This window comes from Culex pipiens, chromosome 3, assembly GCF_016801865.2.
Source record: "Culex pipiens pallens isolate TS chromosome 3, TS_CPP_V2, whole genome shotgun sequence".
Classification (NCBI taxonomy): Eukaryota; Metazoa; Arthropoda; class Insecta; order Diptera; family Culicidae; genus Culex; species Culex pipiens.
This window is the reverse complement of record NC_068939.1, coordinates 4,527,561-4,551,302: the sequence shown is the minus strand read 5'-3', so window position 1 is coordinate 4,551,302 and position 23,742 is coordinate 4,527,561. Positions and strand designations below refer to the sequence as shown.

Below are 23,742 nucleotides of genomic sequence, written 5' to 3'. Positions count from 1 at the left end.
AAAACATTCGTGCTGCACTTTTCACAAATTTCTTGAAACTCATGTTCACAGTTTCAACATGGATGTCTTGATAGTCGGTTTGGTGTTACTCACAGTCTTAACAGTTTTTCACAAGGATTGTGTTCAATCCTGTTCCATCCAGATTTCCAGAAAATCTTGTTATATTCTGCCACATTTTGAAAATTGTCCACCGGAATTCAGTTCTGCTCCACTACACCTGCTGACAATCTTCACGGATGCTGGCACAAACGATAGTATTACCCCAGTTTTAAACTTTGTTGCCACCCATAGATTCACGTTCGCACTCAACTTCAACCAGTTGGAAAGGTCCGTTGAGCTGCAGGCCCTGCCCAAGAACTGCTGTTTCAAACAAACGGCAGAACCCTTTCTTACGATTTTGTTTAGCTACAACTTCGAGGACAAGTGTGCTGGCTATTTGTTGGAAAAATCCAAGCAAAAATTTCGCTGCGGCTTTCCGCCCTTTGCCCTGCTGAACATTTTGATTCTGGATGACCTCATACTGATTCGTGGAATTAAGTACGGATTTTGGCTGAAGAGCGAAAAATTTAAATTACAGCTTTGGAGAAAATTCTCCTTGCTGGAAAATCTTTTAACATTTGCGATGTGGATTGACGAAAACATAACAGTTGTTCCCTTTTCAAACTCGTGCAACTGTGCACCGTTGCAGCACTTTAATGAATTCTACAAAGAGTGCACTCATTATCCAGAACAAATGATGGAACCACCTATTATGGAAGATGATAATGCTGATAATAATCAATCAATTACAACAGAAAAATCAGAAAAATGGAAAATTTCTAAATCAAAAATTGCAGGGGCAGTAATCTGCGCAGTAATAGTGATTCTTTTAGCACTGATTTTAAAAGATATGGGATTTTTTCAGCGAAACAACAGAGTGTATCCATGAAACATTATTTTGCAAATCAAAAAATGTATGATTATGATATGTTGGCAATAAAAAAATCAAACATTTCCCTACGTTTCAGTTAAGCCACTTCGACGTTGTGATCAATTTTATTGGAAAAATCTAACCAAAAAATGCAATGCACTGTTTGCTGAACATTTTTAATCTGGATGAATTTCTACTATTTCGTGGAATAAGTCACGGATTTCTCATGAAGATCGAGAAATCTCAATCACTGGTTTGGAGAAACATCTGCTCACTAAACAATCTTTTTAATTTTTTTTTGTTGTGGACTGGCAACAAAATGACACTTGTTCCATTTTCTGATTTGTGCAGCTGTATAGCGTTTCAGCATTTAAATGAATTTGAAATCACGTGCAAGCCAATTGTGCCATCGCTCATGATAAACAATTGAATTAATAGTACAGTTTCATTTGAACATCAGGAAACGACACCCAGGACCATCGAAAATTCTAAAGATTGGCATGTTTCTTATGCGATAATTGCAGCACAATGGTAATTATTCTGGTAGCGCTGATTCTAAAAGTTTATGGACTGTTTCAAAGAATCAATAGAGTGCACCCTTGAAAAATTGTTTTATGAAATAATAATTACATAACGTAAACCGGGGTGACTTTGATAGGATTTCAATTTGTTTTTGGAATATTTTCCAACAGGTAAGGGATTTCTCAAAATTATTATTTTTTAAAAACATGTACTGGGGTAGGCCACATAAAGTCCATGCACAATTATGAAAAAAAAAAAGTTTTTTCAATAGTGTTTAGAAAAAAAGTTACGTTAAAAATTCTTAGTTTAAACTCTGGGGTGACTCTGATAGTCATAGTTTTTCTCGTTGAAATCTTATTTAGGATGTTCAAACTTTATTTGTACGTTAAATGCACCATCACGAAAGTAGCTGATATAGTTTTAAGAAAAAATCAATGTTTATATTTAGTTATCTAAGTTTATAAGCTTTTTAACATTTGGAATTTGGCCTGAAATTTGGTAAAACTAGTTTTATTTATAAAATTATTGATTTATATTGCATTTTATACTGAATCCGATGCACGAATCAAATTTGTTAAATTGAAATTGCCTATAAATTTGGAGATTTTTTTTAATTATGCATCAAAAACACATATTATTTATTATTTACAAAGAAAAGGTTAATCTTAGTAGAAAATTGTCCAAAGAATACGAATATGCATTCCGTTTTCTGATTGAAAATCACGTTCATTGATTAAATCATGACACTTTGAGCAATTTAAAATAATGACTTTCATCAACATTTTTTTAACTATAGTTAAATAACTTTTAAAACTTTTCAAAATTTTATGAAAAGTTCTTCTTGAGGTACTTTGAACACTTCTCTACCACGGTCAGTATGATTCTAAACCATTCCGTACGTATTTTAATTGCACTCTTCATTTTGCGGAAAAATCGCAAACCTATCAAAGTCACCCCGTTTTACGGTACATAATTTTGAAGTGTTGATTTGTATTCGAAATCTATCACACAACCACCGCAGAACAAAAAAAAAACTGTGCAAACGTGAGTAAACCCCAAAAAATATAAATCTAATTACAAAATTTTCTTAGATTCCAAAATATAAGCATTTATGTTAATTTGTTTATTAATTTAGAGTAACTTTGTGGGCCTTCCCTATGACCAAATAATCTATTTTGCGTCATTGGTTCACCCATACAAGTCTCCATACAATTTTGGCTGCTGTCCATACAAAAATGGTATGTAAATATTCAAACAGTAACTTTTGACTTAATTTTCTGATCAATTTGGTGTCTTCGGCAAAGTTGTAGGTATTGTTGAGGACTTTTGAGAAAAAATAGGTACACGGAAAAAATGCAGATTTTTAAATCAACTTTTTTTTCACTAAAACTCAATTTCCCAAAATACGTATTTTTTGATTTTCGAGATTTTTGATATGTTTTAAGGGACAAAAATCCGCAACTTTTGAGCCATAGAGAAACAAGGTCAAAAAATCTGCTGCCGAGTTATACATTTTTGAAACAAGTTTGACATTATTTATTAATGCAAAATTGAATTTGCAATCGAAAAGTACTTTACAGATTTTTTGATAAAGGGCTCCGTTTTCAAGATATAGCCAATGAAAGTTTGATTTTAGCGAAATATTTGCAGTTTTTCGATTTTTAAAAAATAGTGACCATGAGTGACCATTTCTAAAAATAGTTCAGAAAATTTGCTATAAAATTGTCTAAGAGACATTGAAGATTAGATCTCGGGTTGCTGAGATAGAGCCGCTTTAAGAAAATTGAAGTTTTCTAAATCTCACCTGAAATAAATCAACTACCACCACCTAAATCTCACCAAAACAACCCACCATTTTCTAATGACGATATCTCAGCAACTAATAGACCGATTTTCAATGTTAAAACATGAAACATTCGTGAAATTTTCCGATCTTTTCGAAATAAATATTTTGAAATTTTTTAAATCAAGACTAACATTTTAAAAGGGCCTAACATTAAATATTACGCCCATTTAAAATGCTAGTCTTGATTTATGAATTTTCAAAATATTTATTTCGAAAAGATCGGAAAATTTCACGAATGTTTCATGTTTTAACATTGAAAATCGGTCTATTAGTTGCTGAGATATCGTCATTAGAAAATGGTGGGTTGTTTTAGTGGGATTTAGGAAACTTCAATTTTCGTGTTTCTTTTTGTTAAAGCGGCTCTATCTCAGCAACCCGAGATCTAATCTTCAATGTCTCTTAGACAATTTTATAGCTACTATTTTTAGAAATGGTCACTCACAGTCACTATTTTTAAAAAATCGAAAAACTGCAAATATTTCGCTAAAATCAAACTTTCATTGGCTATATCTTGAAAACGGAGCCCTTTATCAAAAAATCTGTAAAGTACTTTTCGATTGCAAATTCAATTTTGCGTTAAAAAATGTCACAGTTATTTTTGCATTTAACTTCGATTTTTTCCAAAAATCACTATTTTTTCAAAAATTTATAACTCTGCGGCAGTTGCGGATTTTTGTCACCTAAAACATATGGGTAATTCTCCGCCAACTCACACAGCAGTTGCCCCGACCCCTCTTCGATTTGCGTGAAACTTTGTCTTAAGGGGTAACTTTTGTCCCTGATCACGAATCCGAGGTCCGTTTTTTAATATCTCGTGACGGAGGGGCGGTACGACCCCTTCCATTTTTGAACATGTGAAAAAAGAGGTGTTTTTCAATAATTTGCAGCCTGAAACGGTGATGAGATAGAAATTTGGTGTCAAAGGGACTTTTGTGTAAAATTAGACGCCCGATTTGATGGCGTACTCAGAATTCCGAATAAACGTATTTTTCATCGAAAAAAACACTAAAAAAGTTTTAAAAATTCTCCCATTTTCCGTTACTCGACTGTAAAAATTTTTGGAACATGTCATTTAATGGGAAATTTAATGTACTTTTCGAATCTACATTGACCCAGATGGGTCATTTTTTCATTTAGAACAAAATTTTTCATTTTAAAATTTCGCGTTTTTTCTAACTTTGCAGGGTTATTTTTTAGAGTATAACAATGTTGTACAAAATTGTAGAGCAGACAATTACAAAAATTTTGATATATAGACATAAGGGGTTTGCTTATAAACATCACGAGTTATCGCGATTTTACGAAAAAAAGTTTCAGGCTGCAAATTGTTGAAAAACACCTCTTTTTTCGCATGTTCAAAAATGGAAGGGGTCGTACCGCCCCTCCGTCACGAGATATCAAAAAACGGACCTCGGTTTCGTGATCAGGGACAAAAGTTACCCCTTAGGACAAAGTTTCACGCAAATCGAAGAGGGGTCGGGGCAACTTTTCCCGATTTCGTGTGAGTTGGTAGAGAATTACCCATATAAAAAAATCTCGAAAATCAAAAAATAAGTATTTTGGAAAATTGAGTTTTAGAGAAAAAAAGTTGATTAAAAAATCTGCAATTTTTTCCGTTTACCTATTTTTTCTCAATAGTCCTCAATGATACTTACAACATTGCCGAAGACACCAATATTGAATATTTACATACCATTTTTGTATGGACAGCAGCCAAAATTCTATGGAGACTGTGTGAGTTGACGGAGAATTACCCCGTTCCTATTTTTTATTATTTCCAAGATTTTTCTGATGATTATTCGGACTTATGAGTATGCCTTCAAATCGAGTTTTCATTTTTTAAGTTCCCTTTGACGTCATTTTTCCAAAACCCCACCATTACTGGCTGTATATTTCATGTGAGTGACTAGGGAATGACACAATAATGACAAAGCATAAAAACTTAATTGAACTACTTTTTGTGAACCATATTTCCCAAGAAAAGTCAGAAAGCAGTCGACTATCGTGGTTTGATTTGTCCAAAAACAGACAGTTACAGAATGAATCTCGTAAAACTCAGTTTGGTTTTACTTGTTGTACATATTTTCAACCAAGACGGCACTCATTGCGTTTGGGAAAACCATGCCTCGATAGACTTTTTTATGATGTGTACAGCAATTCGTCTGAAATTGTACAAAAGAACGCTGAAGCTGCAGGAAAATGGCACTTTTTGAAAACTAGACTAGCTGTAGCAATTATCGGCACAGTGGCGATTATTCTGGCCGCACTGGTCCTTAAGAATGCCGGATTTTTCCATCGTTACAATAGGGTATTCCCGTGATAGAAAAAAAATGCACGGAAAAATAAACGGAATAAACGATCATGAAAATGAGATCCAATGAAGTCTGTTCAATTTGATAGTACTTTTTTCTTGCTAAAACGTCTAATGAAATTGGGCGGATTTCTTGGTTCACGTTTTTGTGAACAGATTTTTCTCCGTGTAGTAGTGTAGAGTTGAAGTTTGCTAGAAAATTACAAAAATACATAATCTTTAAATTTTGTTTAGAAAATGTTTTTTTAATTTTTTCCTTCAATCCTCACTTCAAACGTCCCTCTGAATGCCATTCTCTCCACATTCCCGGCCAGTATCAATTTCCATCTCAATTTATCTTCGTTTAAAGACAGATCAGGACATTTCTGCAGACACGTTTGCGTTTTCCTCTCCCCCTCGGGAGGGAGTTTAGTGGTGTGCAAAACTAAGCTGCTTGATGGTGTGTTGCTTGCGGCGTTTTTCACTCATCGTTGGCGGTATTTTCGTCGCCAAGCTTTTTTTTTTATTTGCTTCAAGCTTGAACCTTAATACTGCTGCTTCCCAGGGGATGCCCAATCGATGGGAAAATGAAGACGCGCCATGATTATGTTGGGGGAGAAAACGACACTAGCGAATTTTAACGTGAAAGACGTTCAAATGAATAATTTATAAAATTTTCGACGTTTCGGCTCACTTTAACGACTTCCTGAGGGTTGAAATTTTGTAATTTTTGGTTTTTATTGAAAAAACGAGCAATCTTGAAATAAAATAAGAATGATCTACTTATCTATGACCCTGTTAAGCTGCATTACACCCCACCCACTCCATTAAGGGACACCACCAACCAACATTGTACCGTGTGGCCTACATTCAGGGGACGACGATGTTATCTCTTGTTTCTGTTTTTTCCCCTGGCTTCTTTTTTCCCGTGATGATTATAGCGGAAGGGTGGTTTAGGGATGAGAAAAGAGCAGTTTGGATTACTTCTGCTCTATTTCGGGTCCACGTGACTTTCAGTCGGTACGTGTTGCCTGCAGACATTTGAAAAAAAGGACAAAATCGATCGAGTTTCGGTCGCAAGTTTAAAGTCCTAAATCATTCAATAAATTTGCACAAACTTTTGCAACAAATTTGCCCGCAGCAAGATTAATGGTATTTTATTAAACCAATAACACTTAATCGCACATTCCACATTTCTCCCTTCCCGGAACCTGACCTTATTTGCACAAGTGGCGCCCCCTCGGAGGCAAAAATTCGCCCAAAACTGGATTTCGCGTTGAAAATTTACATTCCTCCCTCAGTCCTGAAACCCTTGGCCGTGGCCATCGATTGTGTGCGCGTCCAATTTTGTGGACGTGACCATCCGAGGGCGCGCATAAATTTTTATGCATTCCAATCAGCTTCCAGAAGTCGCGCCAGACCATTTTTGTTCAAACGCACTGAGGCGCGACAATTATCGGTTTAAGCTTTTCGATCACGTTCGATGAAGTTTGCTGCCGGGGTCATTCATGAGTGGTTGAAGGTATGTCTTTTGAGGGATTACCTAAAGTTTGGAAATCGGTTTATGGACGACCCCTTCGCATATTGACGATTGCAACACATGGCGCTTGTTAAAAATTTGACTTTGACCTATAATAACAAACGTGAAATTGAAATATTGTTTGGAAATTATAACTAATTCAACTTAAAATCACAAAAATAAATTACTCCAACTACATTTCCTCTGTCTATAAACTTATAAACACTGAAATTGCACACAAGTTCACAAGTGCCCAGTTGCAAATAAATCTCCGTGACACGCAACATTATAAATTTAAACAGTTGCAACTGCTACGCCATTCCCCCTCAAGTTAAGCATGGCCCACTGGGATGTGCCGAGTTGTAGTTCTGCAAACTGCTCACTTGGAATGCCGGCGCGCGCTTACTACGATTCCGACTCCCTCGAGGGAAAACTTTTCGCATTCTGGCCCGAAAACTTTGCCCCCGCACACTTTGATGAGAGCAATGTGACACTGTAAGTTCTTGGGAAAATAAACGGGCAAGCATTTCACTGATCGAATTTTCCGCCGAAATGTGCTCTGACTTTAGTGATGTGTTTGGACAAAGTAATCAAAGTTAGAGTCATGACCTTTTCGAGGATGATCGTTAGAGTAAATTGGAATTTGTTTGTTTGTGTAAGGTTTGTCAAACGAGTAGTGATTTTCCTAAAGATTTTGTTCTAGATTGGTCGATAAAAATTATAAGATTTTAACCCTTTTTCAAACTTTTTCGTAATTTGAAAGCCGGAAAATGTTTGAGAATTTGAATTTTGTTTTAGCCTTTTGACATTGGAAATTGGATCTAAAATTTGCAAGATATCTAAATGAGATACAACAATCAGTACCCGAATTTGAGCGTCATTTGAAAGTGTTATCAGTCAGCATTCATCATCGAGAATAATATTTGAATGCCAACGAAAAAACACGAAGTTGTAACAAACCAAACCAAGCTCGGCACTCAAGCAGCCGGCGGCACACGCTCTCGCTTTCTTTCTCTCTTCTCTCAGTCTCTATCTTTCTTGCTCGAGTGGTTCTGCGTGGTGACTACAACCATTTGAATGCAGTCAAGGGGAAGGTGATTGGAGTTTCGGTAGAATGTCAAATAAACGTTCTTTGCGAGAATAATATATATATATTTCTAGTGAGAATCAAATGACTGTGTATGATTTTGCCTTACGTTCATTCGTTTGTTTGTGAAAGAACGATGGCAGAATATCAAAATCAATATGACGTAGGAAGGCAATCGAAGCGCTCACTGAGCATGTCGAATGGTGACAGCTTGAATACACTAAAAAAAATCATTTTAAATGAAAATTATTCACTAGGCTAAATCAAGTAACCAAAAATCGGAAATGTCATAAAACAAATGTAAATTGTGACATTTGACAGTGACAGTGACATTAAGCCCTCGATTTTAGTGGAGATCCTAATTGGTAAGGACCAAACCACTATTTCGCTCTCCAGAGGCCAAAAACTAAAAACAGTTACTTTTCTCCATTTTTGCCTTCCTCACGTTACTGAGGAAAGGCTATAAAATCACTCGAAAAATGAACTTCTCAATTAGACCTCCTAGACCCACCTTCATGTATACCTATCGACTCAGAATCAAATTCTGAGCAAATGACTGTGTGTGTGGTGGGATGTTGATCAAAAAATTGTCACTCGATTATTTCGACATTGGCTGAACCGATTTTGTCCGTTTTGGCGTCATTCGATCCGACTTGAGGTCCCATAAGTCGCTATTAAAAATTATGCAGTTTAGTTAAGTACATCAAAAGTTATGCTAAAAAAATGATTTTAGCAAAAGTCCGGAAGATTGTAAAAAGGGTCGTTTTTGTAAGAAAACCCGTCATGCTATACATTTTCAGAAAGGTATTTAAAAGATCTTTCCAACGCGTCCAAGACATTGAAGATCTGACTATCCTATCTAGTGTTATAAGCACTTAAGTGTTATTTATACGCTTTTTGGAGGCCGGATCTCAGATATGTTGATGAAAACGTTGTCCGGATCTCTCATGCGACCTATCGTTGGATTGGTATTCAAAAGACCTTTCCAACGCGCCCAAAACATTCACAACCCTATCAAAAGTTATAAGCACTTAAGTGTTATATACGCACTATTGCAACTTTTTTTTTAATTGTGAAGCGCAACCACTTATGGTGGACAAGTAACTTTTTAAAACGTTTGTGCAGTACTAAAATGTTCGAAAAACTGTTTTTTTTTTATTATTCTTCTCCTAAAAACATCAACGGCTTAGAGAGAGAAATTTTTTTGGTCAATTCTTGATTTCAGGAGGTAGCCTCAGCCAGGGTGTACCCGGATTTGGACCACCTTAATGGACATAGAAGGACGTATTTTTTAAAGTGGAAAATTCATTTTTCAAAGTGTGAAACAAAATTCCTCAGTATAACTTTTAGATTGCAAATTCTAATTGAACTTCCTACTGTTTTCGGTTCCTTTTCAGCCTTTCCGAAAATTACAAAAAGTAGTAATTTTTGTAGTGCAAATGCAAGAAATTTTCAGATTTTAAATAATTAACACATGTACAAACATTGAATATGAAATGAACCTTAAGTGACTGGTATTAGGGTCATTTTCAGCCCAAAATTCAAACAAATTTTTAAACAATTTTGAATTTGAAAAATGTATTGGAATGGTGAACTCACTTTTTTAATCTTTTTTTCCATGATAATATATTTTTCATTTGACCTAGTATGTAAAAAAGATTTTTGTTTCGGCCATGCTTTAACTTATAATGCTTACTTTATATGTCAAAATAAATATTCAGTAATTTGTCCCAGAAATTGTTTTGAAACATGTTTATGCATCTTAGAAGCTTCTGATTTTAAATTATACACAACATGTGAAAAATACTCAAAACTTTAAAAAGTTATTGGAATGTTATGAAAAAAACATTGAATACCCTAGTAACATTTTTAAACTTACAGGTTTTATCAGGGTTCTGAAAACCCTGATACGGCCTAAATAGGCTTTTATGGCCTACTTAAAACCTAAAATGTTACTAGGGTAGGCATTAAAGAAAATTCGGGAAGTTTGTTAAATAGGCCTAAAACTACAAAAAATGCAACGAATTTAAAAGATAAATTATTTAAAAATATCAAAAACGAATAAAAAAAATCATAAATGAAAAGAAGTTAAGCATTTATTTCGTAGAACAAAAGTTTCTCAAAATGACTTCCTAAACACGTTAAGAATAAAAACGTTCAGAATAAAAAAAAAATCAGTAAAAGGTTACAACATAGAACACACACATGGCTTATAGGTTGTTTCGAAAAAGTAATCTAGAATTATTCTTTCAGAAGGTTTTTAATAAACACTTCTACTATACTTAAAACAATTGATGCAAAACGCTTTTTTGTCAAATTAAAGTTGTAATAAAAACCGATGTGTGAAAACCACGAAAAACTTTTGAAATTAAAGTTCGTTTAGTAACTAGTTTTACTCTTATTTGAGTCTGTTTCAGATTCGTTGATCATTTACGTGCAATTTGTTTTAATTACCACCCGGGTGATGAATTTCACGTTCGTAATCCGCATTAAACCATCTAAAATATGCTCGAAATACCTCCACCAGTAATCTCTCCGGTTACGAGCATGGCCAGCAAATTAACCCTCAGCCTCCCTGCTGATGCCGACTTCGGAAAACAGCAACAGAGAGAGCCATTAATTTCCGTTGTTTATTTTCTAAGTTGAATTTTTTTTATTTTTGAAAATTCCTCTTATAAAAAAAGAGAAAATAATGCATGCAGTATTTATTCTCTTCCTTATTTTCACGGAGCAAATTTAAGACCTTTCCGAAGCTTAGTCGGCTTTGGTATCCGAATTCATTTCTCTCCAGAGAGTGTAATAAAATAACGCTTTTGCCACTTGGTTCTTTACCCACCAAAAACCTCATAATGCCATATTACGCACTGGGCAAATGTGGTGCAAATTTGTGGTCATAATTGAAAAAGATTATTCGTGGAGTTTTATTGATTTTCTTTTTGGTTTTTTTTTGAATTTTTTTTAATGTTTTTGTTGTAAAAATAAATGTCAAATTTACACATAGTGAGATTATCCGCATCATGGATAAAGTGGATACGCATGGTCCCGACAACGTGTGAACAACGTGGGAGTGAGGTTGGGGGTTGAATAAAGCAACCCAAATATCACACACACAAAAAAACGACACTCCACAGCACCGGCTGGTTTATGGCGTAATGACGTAAACACCAATTTGACGATTTTGATTTGATTTTGAAAGAAATTTGTCTGAAATTAAAAGGAAAATATAATTGGGAAAGCACTAAATTGTCTTAAAATAAAAAATGGCGGTTTAGTATAATTTGGTTGGCATTTACTTCACATCGTACTTTAAATATGACCGCAGATGACCTGAGACGACATCGATGATGATGGCCAAAAAGCTTTTAATGGTTTTATGACAAAAGAGCCCCACGTGGCGCGCTGCCTGCCGTCATCATCATCATTGGGCTGGTTTGGCCTGCTGCGATCGCCGGCGTTTGTTGCGGGGGAGTGGATGTTGAAAAGGACTCGTCACGGACGAGGACCGCAGCTGTTCTGCGTCGGGTGATTTTATTTCAAAAGATGTGACAATCACAGTCGTCGTGGAGATTCGACGATTACCTGGGTGGAAACATCAAAGTGAGCTTGGGTTTTTTTTATTTTGTTGATGATATGATTTATTTTTTTTGTAAAATTTGCTTAAAATTTGTTGTGTATTAAACTCAACCTAGAAAAAAGGGTTCCATTTCAACACCTTCAAACATCTTCTTGTCACTAAAAACGACGACTAAATATGCTGCAACGATTAATCTTGTCGTCGAAAAATAAAGGAAAAACAAAACACTGCTGCAGATGTGAAAGTCCTTACGGAGCATCAGCATAGTGGGCCAAACAACCGGGAGTTGATGTCCTTGTACGAAGAGTAAAGGATTCCCACCCGTCGTCGTCGTCGGAGCCAACTTGATTGATATCAAGAGCTTGTTTTTCGACGTCGGACGTGTTTGCAAGAGTGCTCTGGTGGCCGTAGTAGGCGGGTGCGACAGTGCAGTTGTGACTTTTAGAAGCAACGTTCTTTTTTAGAAGGGGGATTGTTGGTTTTCAGCTGCACTTGTTTCCAACGAGATGAAAACGTGACTTACACGTGAATTTTAAGGCTGGATGTTTCAGGATTATGCTTGGACTTTTAATGCTTGTTAATTTTTGAAGAAAATTCAATTTATTTGAAACTAATATTTTTTTAGTTCCATATAAGACACGTTTTCCTAGACATAAATCATCTTGCCAGTTAATCCTTAACATACACAATGGCGGTCGGTGTTGGTGTCCTCCTCAGTGACAGTGTCATAAAAGTGACATCGTTAAAGCGGAAGCAACTCGTGAGGAAACTACCAATATATTACTCAGGAAAAGCACTGAACCGTGGAGACACGGTATCATAACTGTATCGTAAACTTGCTACTGGCGGTCCTTGGAAAGGATGCTGCGAGCCATGGCTTCTTTGGTTTTCTTGCTTTTACTGTAAAAAAAATGCAATTTTACATGGAATTCCATGTAATATTTTTAGAGTATTTTATGGCCAATTTATCTATTTGAAAACATGTTTATGTTTCTGTTTCAAACTTTTACATTTTTATTTTATTACTGTTTCTAACCACCTGCAGTGAATCTTCTTGGTATGCAAAGAACAGCCAAGCATGTAAGCCGTTATTTATGGTAGTTATTTCCAATCAGTGCGTGCATAGCTGGCGGTCCCTTTTTGGGGGAAAACTTTCACGAAAAGCTGCTTTACCGTTTTCTTTAAAATGCACGCTGATCCAATAAGTGTTCCTAGTTGACTGGCACAGCAGTGCATCTCAAATATGCTTTGAAGTTCTTCTCACATTATTCCTTCATGTAAAAGTGCATTCCGTTAACGATGTTAAACTTGCCGCATCTTGTACAAAGTTGAATGCAAACCACATTCAAATTTCGTCACGTCTCCTCCGACTTGTTGAAAGCTCGCTCCAATAATCACCGCCTGCTGCTGCAAGCTGGCTGGTTGAATTTGCATTCATCATTTTCCACGAAACGAAAATCCTTTTGTGAAAAGCTCGCTCAAACAACATAATATTTGCCAACGCGCGGGAAAGAGAGGAAATTCCCGGGCGCATCGTAATGCCGTCAGTAATACAAGGGACGACGACGAAAAAAAGAGGAGAGACAGATTCTCGTGCCATGTGTTGCCGGAATAAAGTTTAGAAAAGTGACAGTGTTACCGTTTCGGGTCCCTCCGGTCTAAAGTAGGGCGAATTTCAATGCATCCCACACATAAAAAACATGCTGGCATCCGAGGCATGACAGTCGCAATGTGTGCAGCGTTAGGGTGTTGTGGCCTTCCTGAAAATGTTGTTTTGGCAGTGTTGCCAATTCACCAACAATTATTGGAAAGGTTATTGCTTTTTAAAAGGGTTAATCAAAAACATCAGTTTGTAATATCTGACCCTAAATTGCTAAATTTATTCCATTAAACCAGGATATTTCATGACAGTGTTCCCAGATCATCTAATTATGTTTAAAAAATCTAGTTCCAATAACCATTTTAGTTCAAATTGGACTGATTTTTTTATATTTTTTTGTTCAATTTGCATCATTACTTATTCTATAGAAAGCTTCTTACCCAAGTAACATTTTAGGCTTTACCAAAGCTGTCACAACCGCTATAAAACCTATCAGCCAAAACCAACATTAAAACCACTTAGTCGTAACAAACTCCCCAGAACCTTGATAAACCCCACTTAAAACCTTGGCCTAATTATAAAACCTACATAGGAGTTCAAGGCTTTACAACTGAATCCTAACAACATCCTCAAAGCCTTGATAAAACCTTTGTTGAAACCTAGTCAGGAGTTAAGGAAAAATGACGTTTCATACGTCTTCAAACGTCTTATGCCAAATAGGTTTTATTTTGGCAAAAATAAGTCTTCGTCTTGCCAAATGAAATTATGACGATGATTGTTAAAAATGGCGATGATAAGTAATAGAGATTAGAGGTAATCAAATAATTTGAAAGCTTATTTCTCGCAATTGGTGGCTCAAGTTCAGCTGCGGTTGAAACTTTATTGATAAATGTAGGGGAGATAGAGCCAAAAAAAATCAACTCGCTTCATCAAAAATCAATATTTTGTAATCATAGTGTTTAATGTTAAAATATATTTTATTGATTTTTTTTTTGAAAAAATGCTCAAAATATTTTTAAACATCTATCGCTATATTAATCATACGAGAAATTCAGCATTAATGTGTGTTTTCGTCAAATTCAAATCAAATTTTTCCGTTTTCTATTTTTTCAACCAAAATGGCGGACAATCAAATTCAATCAGAACACGCGTTTAGCGCCATATTTATGCACTGCTAATTGGCCGCTTTAATGCTTTTTTAGGAGCTTATGGTTTTAAGCAAGCTTTTTGCATGCCTAATGGCACTTGACAGCTAAAACACCCTTGCACAGTGGTTCAAAAGCCTGTTTTGACGAACTTAATTGATTAGAGCAAAAAGTAAGCATTTTTGTGCTTCGACATGTTCTACAACTTTGTTCAGCTTTGTCATGGCCTACTTTTGATGAAATTTGTTTTTCAAAATACTCATCACAGTAGGCTATGGAATTTCTAACTTTTGACAGTTAAGAGATAGAGCTTTGGTGTCTTCAGCAAAGTTGTAGGGCTGAAAATTTTCACAAACTTTGTCGAAGACGCCAAAGCTCTATCTTTGCGTTGAATACCAGTTTTGGAACCTTTTTCATAAATCCCTGCCAAAAAACAGTTTTTTGACTAAAACTATGTTGAACATTGATTTTAGCCGATTACAATGTTCAGAAGAGTTGTCAGTAATATCAAAACAAACAACTTTGTCGAAGACGCCAAATTGATAGGAGCTATTTGTGATGAGTTATAACAAGCTTTCGTGATAATTTAGCTATTTTTCGAGCTCGGTATACAAAGCCTCGGGCAAATTTGGGCAAAAACCCATACAATAGGCTTCAAGTATGACTATTCCACTACAAAATGTCGGGTGAATCATTCGTCCGAAGGTTTACGGTCATAGATGTCCGAGCATTTGAATCTATTTTATTTTTGATGACTATTTAAATGCATTTAGGACACTTTTAAGGCACATAAGCCATTTTTGCGATTTATTCGGACACACGATAGGCCAGGAAAAACGCTGAACAAAGTTGTAGAACATGTCGAAGCACGAAAATGCTTACTTTTTGCTCTAATCAATTAAGTTCGTCAAAACAGGCTTTTGAACCACTGTGCCTTGGTTTTTAAAAAAAATCATGAGATAAAACCGTTTGGCATGACATTGCTGATGGGTTTTCAAGACTCTCTTAAAACTTTCATCAAACCTTATTGAAAGCCATTTAGCTTTTATTGTCACAAGGTTTTATGTCCGAGGCATAAAACCTTCTTAGAACCTACTAATTAGCTCTTACTTATTGGTTGTGGTGAATGCCCAAATAAAACTATAAAACAATCAAGATGCTACCATAAAACCTCAATAAAACTAGGTGATGGCTAGTTGGTTTAAAAATGTTACTTGGGTATTATTATGCGGGGTTGTCATTAAAAAAAGACATGTGAATATTCTCAAAAGGGTGTTTTTCGGCAATATGTTAGGATATGATTCGGACGAAAATTCATTTAACATTTATCATTTGAATTCCCAAATTTTAAAGATATCAAATCCATTAGAAAATGCCCTCTTAAGATGCAAATTTACAATTCAATTAGTTTTTATTAGTAAATAATCAATTCACAATTTCGTAATTCTTATAACCTAATAGAGTTTTGGAGTACCTTTCAACTATGATTTGTACTTTAGTTCATTTTGATGCAATTGGATATTCTAACAATGGATTTGTCAACAGAAGGAAAAATTATTAAAAAAAAACCTTCGAAATAAGATGCAAATTTTCGAACATTCATATGCTCATTTTATATGACCAACAATTTTTTAAAGACTTTAAAGGGAAAACTTAAGATACAAAATGGTTTGTATTGAGATAGTGAAAGCATAGACAAAGTTTCATTATGTGTGTGTGTGGTCCAATCCAATACCCGCTGGCCGGCAGCGAAATTATGGGAAAGTATAATTTGTATCAGGCTTTGTTTATGCTGATACAGCTTATCTCAGTCCCGGGTATTAGGTGGTGATAGCCCTCGCGCTGCTTCCAATGACCCATTTCAGAATGACAGAGCTCCTTGCGGTCCAATTCCGAGGTCATTGGGCATTGTCTGGCCCCGCCTAAACATAGAAGCAAGAATCAGAAGGACTCTCGATCTATCTTTAAACTTCCAATCCCATAATGCAAAACAGGGATTAGCGCGTATTTAATATAATCAGAAAATATGCAACAGTTGAAAGATTCAGTTTGGATAGATCTCACCAATTTTCTGAAACATCCTTTAGTCCTTTTTGCAGCTTCGGTCTTCCAGCTTCGGGTCCTCAATCACGAGCAGTTTGAGCTTCCTCATGCTGCTTCGGAACACATCCTGTCGTCCTAGTCATCTTGTGGTAAACAAGACCACGAACAAAAACTGGTTCAACCTCGGGTTCGACCGCAAAACATACAAATTTCACCTTGAAACAAAATTATCGCGGCACGCACAAACCGTAGGAAAAGTCTGTGACAAAACCTAAACGATTGCCAAATCTGATTTACACATTCCTCTACCGTTTATTTGGCAACCAGGCTTGAAAGCTCTCCTGCATCAACCGCCCGAGCGCGCGAGCTTTTTGACAGCTCCCGTGGGAACAAAAGAACACGAACGTCGCGCGAAAAACAAAAACAAAAGCACTGCTGGGCCGATACACAAAACTGTCTTTTTTCGACGAAATTCAAGGGAAATCCTTAAAACTCGATATTCTTCCATTACAACGCGTTGTTATTAACCATTATCGTCACTTTTATATATATTTTATGGACCGAAACAGGCAAAAAATACAAAAAGACGCGGAGTGAAAAAAATGTCCAAGCATAGACAAAGTTTCATTATAATACAAAAATAAATTAAATGTCAATTTAAGAAAACGTGAAAAATACTAAAATTCCTCAAAGCTCAAAATTTGGTTTTCTAATCGACGATTGTTTTTCAAATTACAAAAATATATTATTTCAGTTGAAACTATCCTTCAAATGAAAATGAATTGAGAACAGAACATTTCTTTCTTTTATCATTTTTGATTTTTTTATAGTGATTTTAAATATTAAAAAAAAACATTATTTTTCTTTATTTCTGGTTGAAATTTGATAATATGTAAAAACTGTATTTTTTCAAGAGTATTTTTTTTAATTAAAATAAAAATAAAATCGATCAGTAAATTCTATAAAGCAATTATTCTGGTATGGACAGCTGCCAAAATTGTATGGAAACTTGTGCAGTGAACCATAATGCAAATTGTTTTTTTTATTGTTGGTATAGATTTTTAAATTTTCTCCCAACTCAAAAAAAATATTTATACAGTCCAGACTCGATTATCCGAAGCCTCGATTACCCAAAGGTTAGTAAAGGACTTCAAGTAATCGAATTAGGCACCAAAAAAAGTTTCGTGTTTTCAACTTTCTTGTTTCTAACATCGAATTTGAGTTCTGTGACCCCATTTTAGTCAAACATGAATAGTTGATTGCCTAATAAATAACAAAACTATTTTTTTCAATATTTCATCACCGCCATTTGGCCGCCATCTTGAATTTAAAATTTCTAAATCACTTTAGTATAGTTTTGGGGTCATACTAAAGCTCGAGAATCAAAAATGAGACTAATAAATAATGTTTAACGAAGATTCTCTTTTGCATAAGTTTCTAGATCTTTTCTCCAGCAGAATGAACCACCCTGATGTTATGTTTGATGGTCGCATTCAACCCGCAGGAGGGAGTACCGCGCCATGTTTGGTTTGACTCCCTGCAGAGAAATAGAACGAATGTGACATAATGGTGCACCACATAAGAGTTTTATGTTCAGTCAATACCGTGCCGATCCGGTTGACTGTTGCTTCGGGTAAAGGTTAAAAGGACAGGATGTTTTTCGAGTCTGTTTGAATATTATTCATCTTTAAATTCCTGCAACGATTTCTTCCAGAATTTCTTTGCAAACTAAATTTGCATTGTATAAATTACATTTATAATTTGACTTGTAATTCAGCCGCAGAACAATCTAATTATTTTTAATACAGAAACCTTTCCCAAGCTCCAACCTGTCGCAAAGGTCGCGCCTTAATACAATAATAATAATGCCATTTAGACTGTCATCCGCGCCGTCCGGAACCGGCACCGGAGTACCGTGACTGACTGTGGCCAACAACATCAACAACCAGAGTCCGAACCCTGCCGAGCAGGCCATGAATTATTCATTTAAAAGAACCGGGAAAGCTTAGGAAAGACTTGAAAGACGGAGCTACCTACCCCGCCACAAATGTGGTTGTCAACGCCTACTGTTGAGCTTTTTGTTGTTGTTGAGAAAAATGGTTCGTGTTTGATAATTCTATTGATTTCTGTTTTCTTGGAAGGACGTTCAATACCTTTTGATTTGAATGCGAATCGATTTCTTCAGCTTTCCGCAAACTTTTTGACAACAACACGATGTAACTGTAATGTAGTCTCACTAAAACTTTACTATCAAGTTGAGAGTGGGAGTGAAAATCTGCACAAATCACACGCCACATTAAGCGTCAACAGTTGCCTAGCTAAAGAGACCTTCTTTCCGCAGAAAAAGCGAAAGCTCCGGTAAAAGTTGGTTTGGTTTCGCTTTCCTCCGGGGGAAAATTTGTGTGCCTTTTTGTGTGCGCAAAAACAGAAAGAGTGAAAGGAAATCCACGTTTTCCGTCCGGGCAGGCCCCGGCGATGATTTATGAGCACGCGAATCGCAAATTTAGTGACGAGGCTTTCAGCGAGGACGAAGACGCCTACTTGGATGGTGATGGCCAAGGAAGTGGGAGGTTTGGGCAACATTCCGATTGAACAGAGTTGGTTTTGAAAAACTACCGGAAAAAAAGGAACCGGGGGTGAACGATTCTGCAAGTCATAAAACATTTTTGGGGTGGAATTCATTCACCCTCAAATGCAAATAGTTTTGCTTTCTCGATAGCAACTTTTTCTAAGTTCAACAATTGTAAATATTTCATCCATATCGTGGATTTTCAAAAATGCATTCATCGAGACTTGCACCAAGAGCGAAAAGGCTTCAACAGACAAAAATGAATTGATAAATTAAATTTATGGCATTTCAATAGGTTCCGGGGTAGAACGGACGTGGTTCAGCTATTGCCACGGTTCAGCACGAGGGAAAACGTTTCATATTTATGTAAATTTCGGAGAGCTTTACTATGCGCTGTGAAAAATTACTTTACCTCCATTTTAAAATGATTTATGTTTTCAATAGAAGCGATTATCCTGATTTATGTTGAGTTCAGTGTAAAAAAATGCATACATTTTTGAACAGGTCGTTAACACCTAAACTCCCAAGCTCGAGAAAAACTGGAAATGTGTATGGAAATTCCCCCTTTTTCTCGAGCTTGGTAGTTTAGGTGTTAATTATTTTACTAAAACAGTTGTTCTTAACCAAATTTCGTTGAACCTTACCTGTATACCACCACTTATTCAATTTCATCTTCGTGGAAAACTTAAATCACGATCATAGTAAGCCACCAGCAAACACCTCCTCAAACAAATCAAATCCCATGCTTGACAAGAAGGATTTCACTCCCACTCGCAGTTTGTTTGCTATTGTTTTCCCACGGGAAAACCTACCGCGATGAGCACTGTTGAGCTCAAAAGTCAAAAGAGCTCCCAAAATAACTAGTCCCAAACAAAGGATCTTCGCCACTCGATGGGAAAAGCCATTTTGACGCACTTCCAAGAATTCGGGGTTTGCAGCCGCTGTCGGCACTCTGGCAGGATTTTCGGAGCCATTTTCCTTCGATTATGGCGAGGGCTATCGTGAAATTGTTGGACACCCGGGAAAGCTGATCATAAATTGCCAAATTGCCCTTCTAAAAAGGAGCACCAAAAGGCAACGTTTCAATTTTTGGCTGCCAGACTGGCAACGTCATCGAAAAGTCAGCTCGCTTGCTGCGGGAAATCATTAGATGAACAGCTGTTGTGCCACGGGGTGGGAGTGAAAATCCAATCGGAGCAACCATTGCTCGACTTTAAAATTCAAGGTTACTATGATTGGGCAGCAGCGGCGAAGTCGGGATGCAATCTGGGAAATTTAATTTGGGAAGAAATAACACACGAAAAAAAGTGTTCAATTAGCTCTGAAAAGTGGAGGTTTCATTCTCAGCACGGTTGAATTCGTAATTTTATGCTAATGTCAAGTGCAGCAGAGCTGATACTTTTCGCCGAGCTGAACATTCTAGCGCACAAATGTTGAACTTGATGCTCGGGAAACGATGCTGTGTCATTTTTTGTTTGAGCAGGGAGAAAAAAAGATGAAACAATTTGCATGGGAAATTACCCACGAACAAAAGGATGCTTTTAACCCGGGAAGGAAGATTCCCGGTGAAATCTGGCAATAAAAACCATGGATGGTGGAGGATAATTGTTTTGCTTTTTTTATTTCACAGTTTTTTTTAACGGCGCCTAAAGGTTCTATCCCATTCTCCAAATTAATATTCACTAGAAACGTTGAATGTACCATTTAATTTGAAAATGTGTATAAAAGTAATGAAATTCATAAAAAATCAACCTACTTTTTGATATCTTAAAATCTTCAAATCTTCGAATCTTCAAATCTTCAAATCTTCAAATCTTCAAATCTTCAAATCTTCAAATCTTCAAAATTCAAATTTCAAAAACTAAAAAATATATATTTTTTGTGAAAATACTTGTTTGCCAAACTTATCCAAATGAGTTTTAATTTTCATCGCCCAACATTCTGGTTGGTCATGTATTGTATGAAGTCCGCATCGCAGTGTAAAAATTCACCTGTTCGAGCGCCGCATGCTGCGCGTGCTCAACGCCACTAAAAAGCATGTGTAAATTAAAAGTCTTATTACTTTCAATCACCCCAGCCTACTACTGCCCGAATCAACCGCAACTTCGACAACATCGTGCCTGCGACGTCGACCGTCGGTATGCAGAAAGGTCGCCCAGCAAGGCTTGCTTCGTCGTAGTCGTCGACGACACTTTCGATGATGGGGTTGCAGCAGCAGCAGGAACATCGGCATGTGTGGGTGGGGGTGGCTAAAAACCACCCACCACTCTACAGCTGGGGCCACCACCACTGAGAGTGTACCACAAAAACCACTTTTGGCTGGTTTCGCTCCGTGAATGACAATCATTAGATATTGCTGCGCTCGTAGAGTGGTAGTTTTGGATGTGCTTCGTGCTGTTGGTGGTTTGCTAGCTAATTAATGGGCCTTTTGATGAAATTTGAATGAAGTGATTAATTAAGGTGATGTCAAGTGTACAAATTTCGGGCAAAAGCTGCTAATTGGAATGCTAATCGGCGGAAAAGGGTGAAATTTTGGTGCGATTTGCTTTGGCTTAGTACCACGTGCGTGTGTGTGGGAGCAGGAGGGGTGGAAGTTTGTAGGGAGTTGTGTAGTGTGAAATGAGCAAATTCCGTATCAGCTACAGCGCCTTGGGTATGTCTGAGGAAGCGTCAACCAACGGTTCACCAACCGGTAGTTGGAAAGCGTTACGAAATGTTAATTTTCCCCCAGAAACCTATGATGGGACGCCGGGTTCCGGACGGGGTAGCGTCGAGGGAGGAGGAGGTGGGGTTGGCGGTGCTGGAGCAGGTGGAGGAGGCAGCGTCGGAGGAACGGGCGGCTCGCGACGGGGGTCCAAGTTCTTCCAGCGGCCGCGGTCCATGTCGGCGTGGAGCGACATTAGCCGGAGCAGCATGCGGTTGGATGAGAGGTAAATTTAGGGTATTCGAGGATTTGAGGTCAATGGCATCCAAGGAGGCGGGAACTATAATCCTGAGGTTTTACAAAAGATGAACTAATAAAATATAATTTCATACAAAATGTCCCACTTGTAGTCGAAAAGGGATAGTGGGTATGAACAGTTCTTTCTGTAAACCACTTTTTCCTTATTTTTATAAAAAAAAATCAGTTTAGCAAAAATCCAAAAAAAGACAATCATTTTTGTTTTTTAATTTAATGGTTTTGTTTAGCTGGTTTGAAATAGCGTTGAATAATGTTCTTAAAGATGTCAAGGCGTCAAAGGTTGTCTTGTTTTTAAACAAGTTTACCAAACCGGAGTTTTTTCCGGGGAGTTGAAAAATGTAAGTTTTAAATTAATTTCCTTTCAAAGAGTGTTCCCTACATTATATTGAACATAAAAGACAAAAACTTCACTTCGCTGATGTGATTTTACTTAGTTTCTGATGTAAAATTACGCACCGAAATTTGTTGTCAAAAAATGTGGTGTTTTCCATTTTCCATGCAATTTTTTTTTACAATTATTTTGGGGAAATTACCTTAAAGACATGATTTGTTTACACCATCTAATGTTGAAGTCTTCATAGTAGATTTGTGCAAACAGTATTGAATAATGAAACTACATTTTCTGCACTCCTAAGGCAATCAAAAAAGATGTTCTGCTAAACTGAAACTAAATTAGTTTGAGGTTTTAATGATATTTTGATAAATGTGAAGATTTCAAGATTTATCAATGAAAACGTCAGTTTTTGAGTAAAAATTTAAAGGGGCTAAAAACAAAAAATATTTTTGCCAGCATAGAAACAGTATTTTTTCACAATTTCTAATCTCTAAAAAAAAGAAGCAATTCTTCCCAATAAATTGAGCATTTTTTGCAAATTTTTTTTTTTATGATGAAACTTTGTGTGTACCACTTTTCTCTGACCAAAATATACATTTTGCAACATCAGTTCGTCCATACAACAAGACTGTTAAAATATACAAAAATCTGTAAAACATAGTTACAATCTCTTTGGATATGTTATGAAACTATTAAATTACATGTTTTAGTTTTGGCATGAGTTAAGCAAAATTAATCGCCAATTTTTTGAAAAAAATTGTTTTTTTTTTTTTATTGTTAAAAGTAAACATTTTCCAAATTTGTGATCTTTTTAAAGTGTTATTTTGTGCAGTTAAATATTTTTTGCATTTTCTTTAGAGTGTATCTATTTTTGGCTGAGAAGTTCTATGTTCTGTACCTATAACTTTGCCATTGACATCGAATCTAGCTAAAAAATCCGTTAACAAGATACAAGGTCTATTCCCATACCTGCAGAATTGCAGAATTTCTGCAGCTTCTGCAGAATTCTGCAGCCAGCATAAGTCACGTTTTTGCAGCACGTTCCCGTACTTTTCAGCTCGCTCTCTTCATCTCTCTCTTTTGCAGAAGTTCTGCAAGGAGAGAAGCCGCAAAACTTTTGCCTGGGTAGCGCGTTCCAGTACTTTTTCTGCAATATTGTACACAGTTGAGTGGATTTACTCAAATTGGGTGTAATTATTAAAAAAAAAGGATTGACAAAAAATTAATTGAAGGAAGTTTACCTCTAGAACGCGGACGTATTGTTTTATGCAACATTTTATTTAAAAGATACTTATGCGACGACTTATGCTTAGGTAGAAATGATACATTGGAAACAATTCA

General features: G+C 36.3%; 1 protein-coding gene across 24 annotated transcripts in view; it reads left to right on the top strand.

Moving 5' to 3' along the window:
* Window positions 1-23,742, top strand: part of LOC120417793 (potassium channel subfamily T member 2) — a 367,487-nt gene that overhangs the window by 136,891 nt on the left and 206,854 nt on the right. For 23 of the 24 annotated variants that reach the window (XM_052710596.1, XM_052710608.1, XM_052710603.1 and 20 more), the window contains exon 2: window positions 21,183-22,035. In XM_052710596.1, coding sequence (XP_052566556.1) covers window positions 21,725-22,035 — 311 coding nt within the window. In that variant the 5' untranslated portion in view covers window positions 21,183-21,724. The remainder of the gene's footprint in view (window positions 1-21,182; window positions 22,036-23,742) is intronic. The other variant, XM_052710607.1, reaches the window with a different exon arrangement.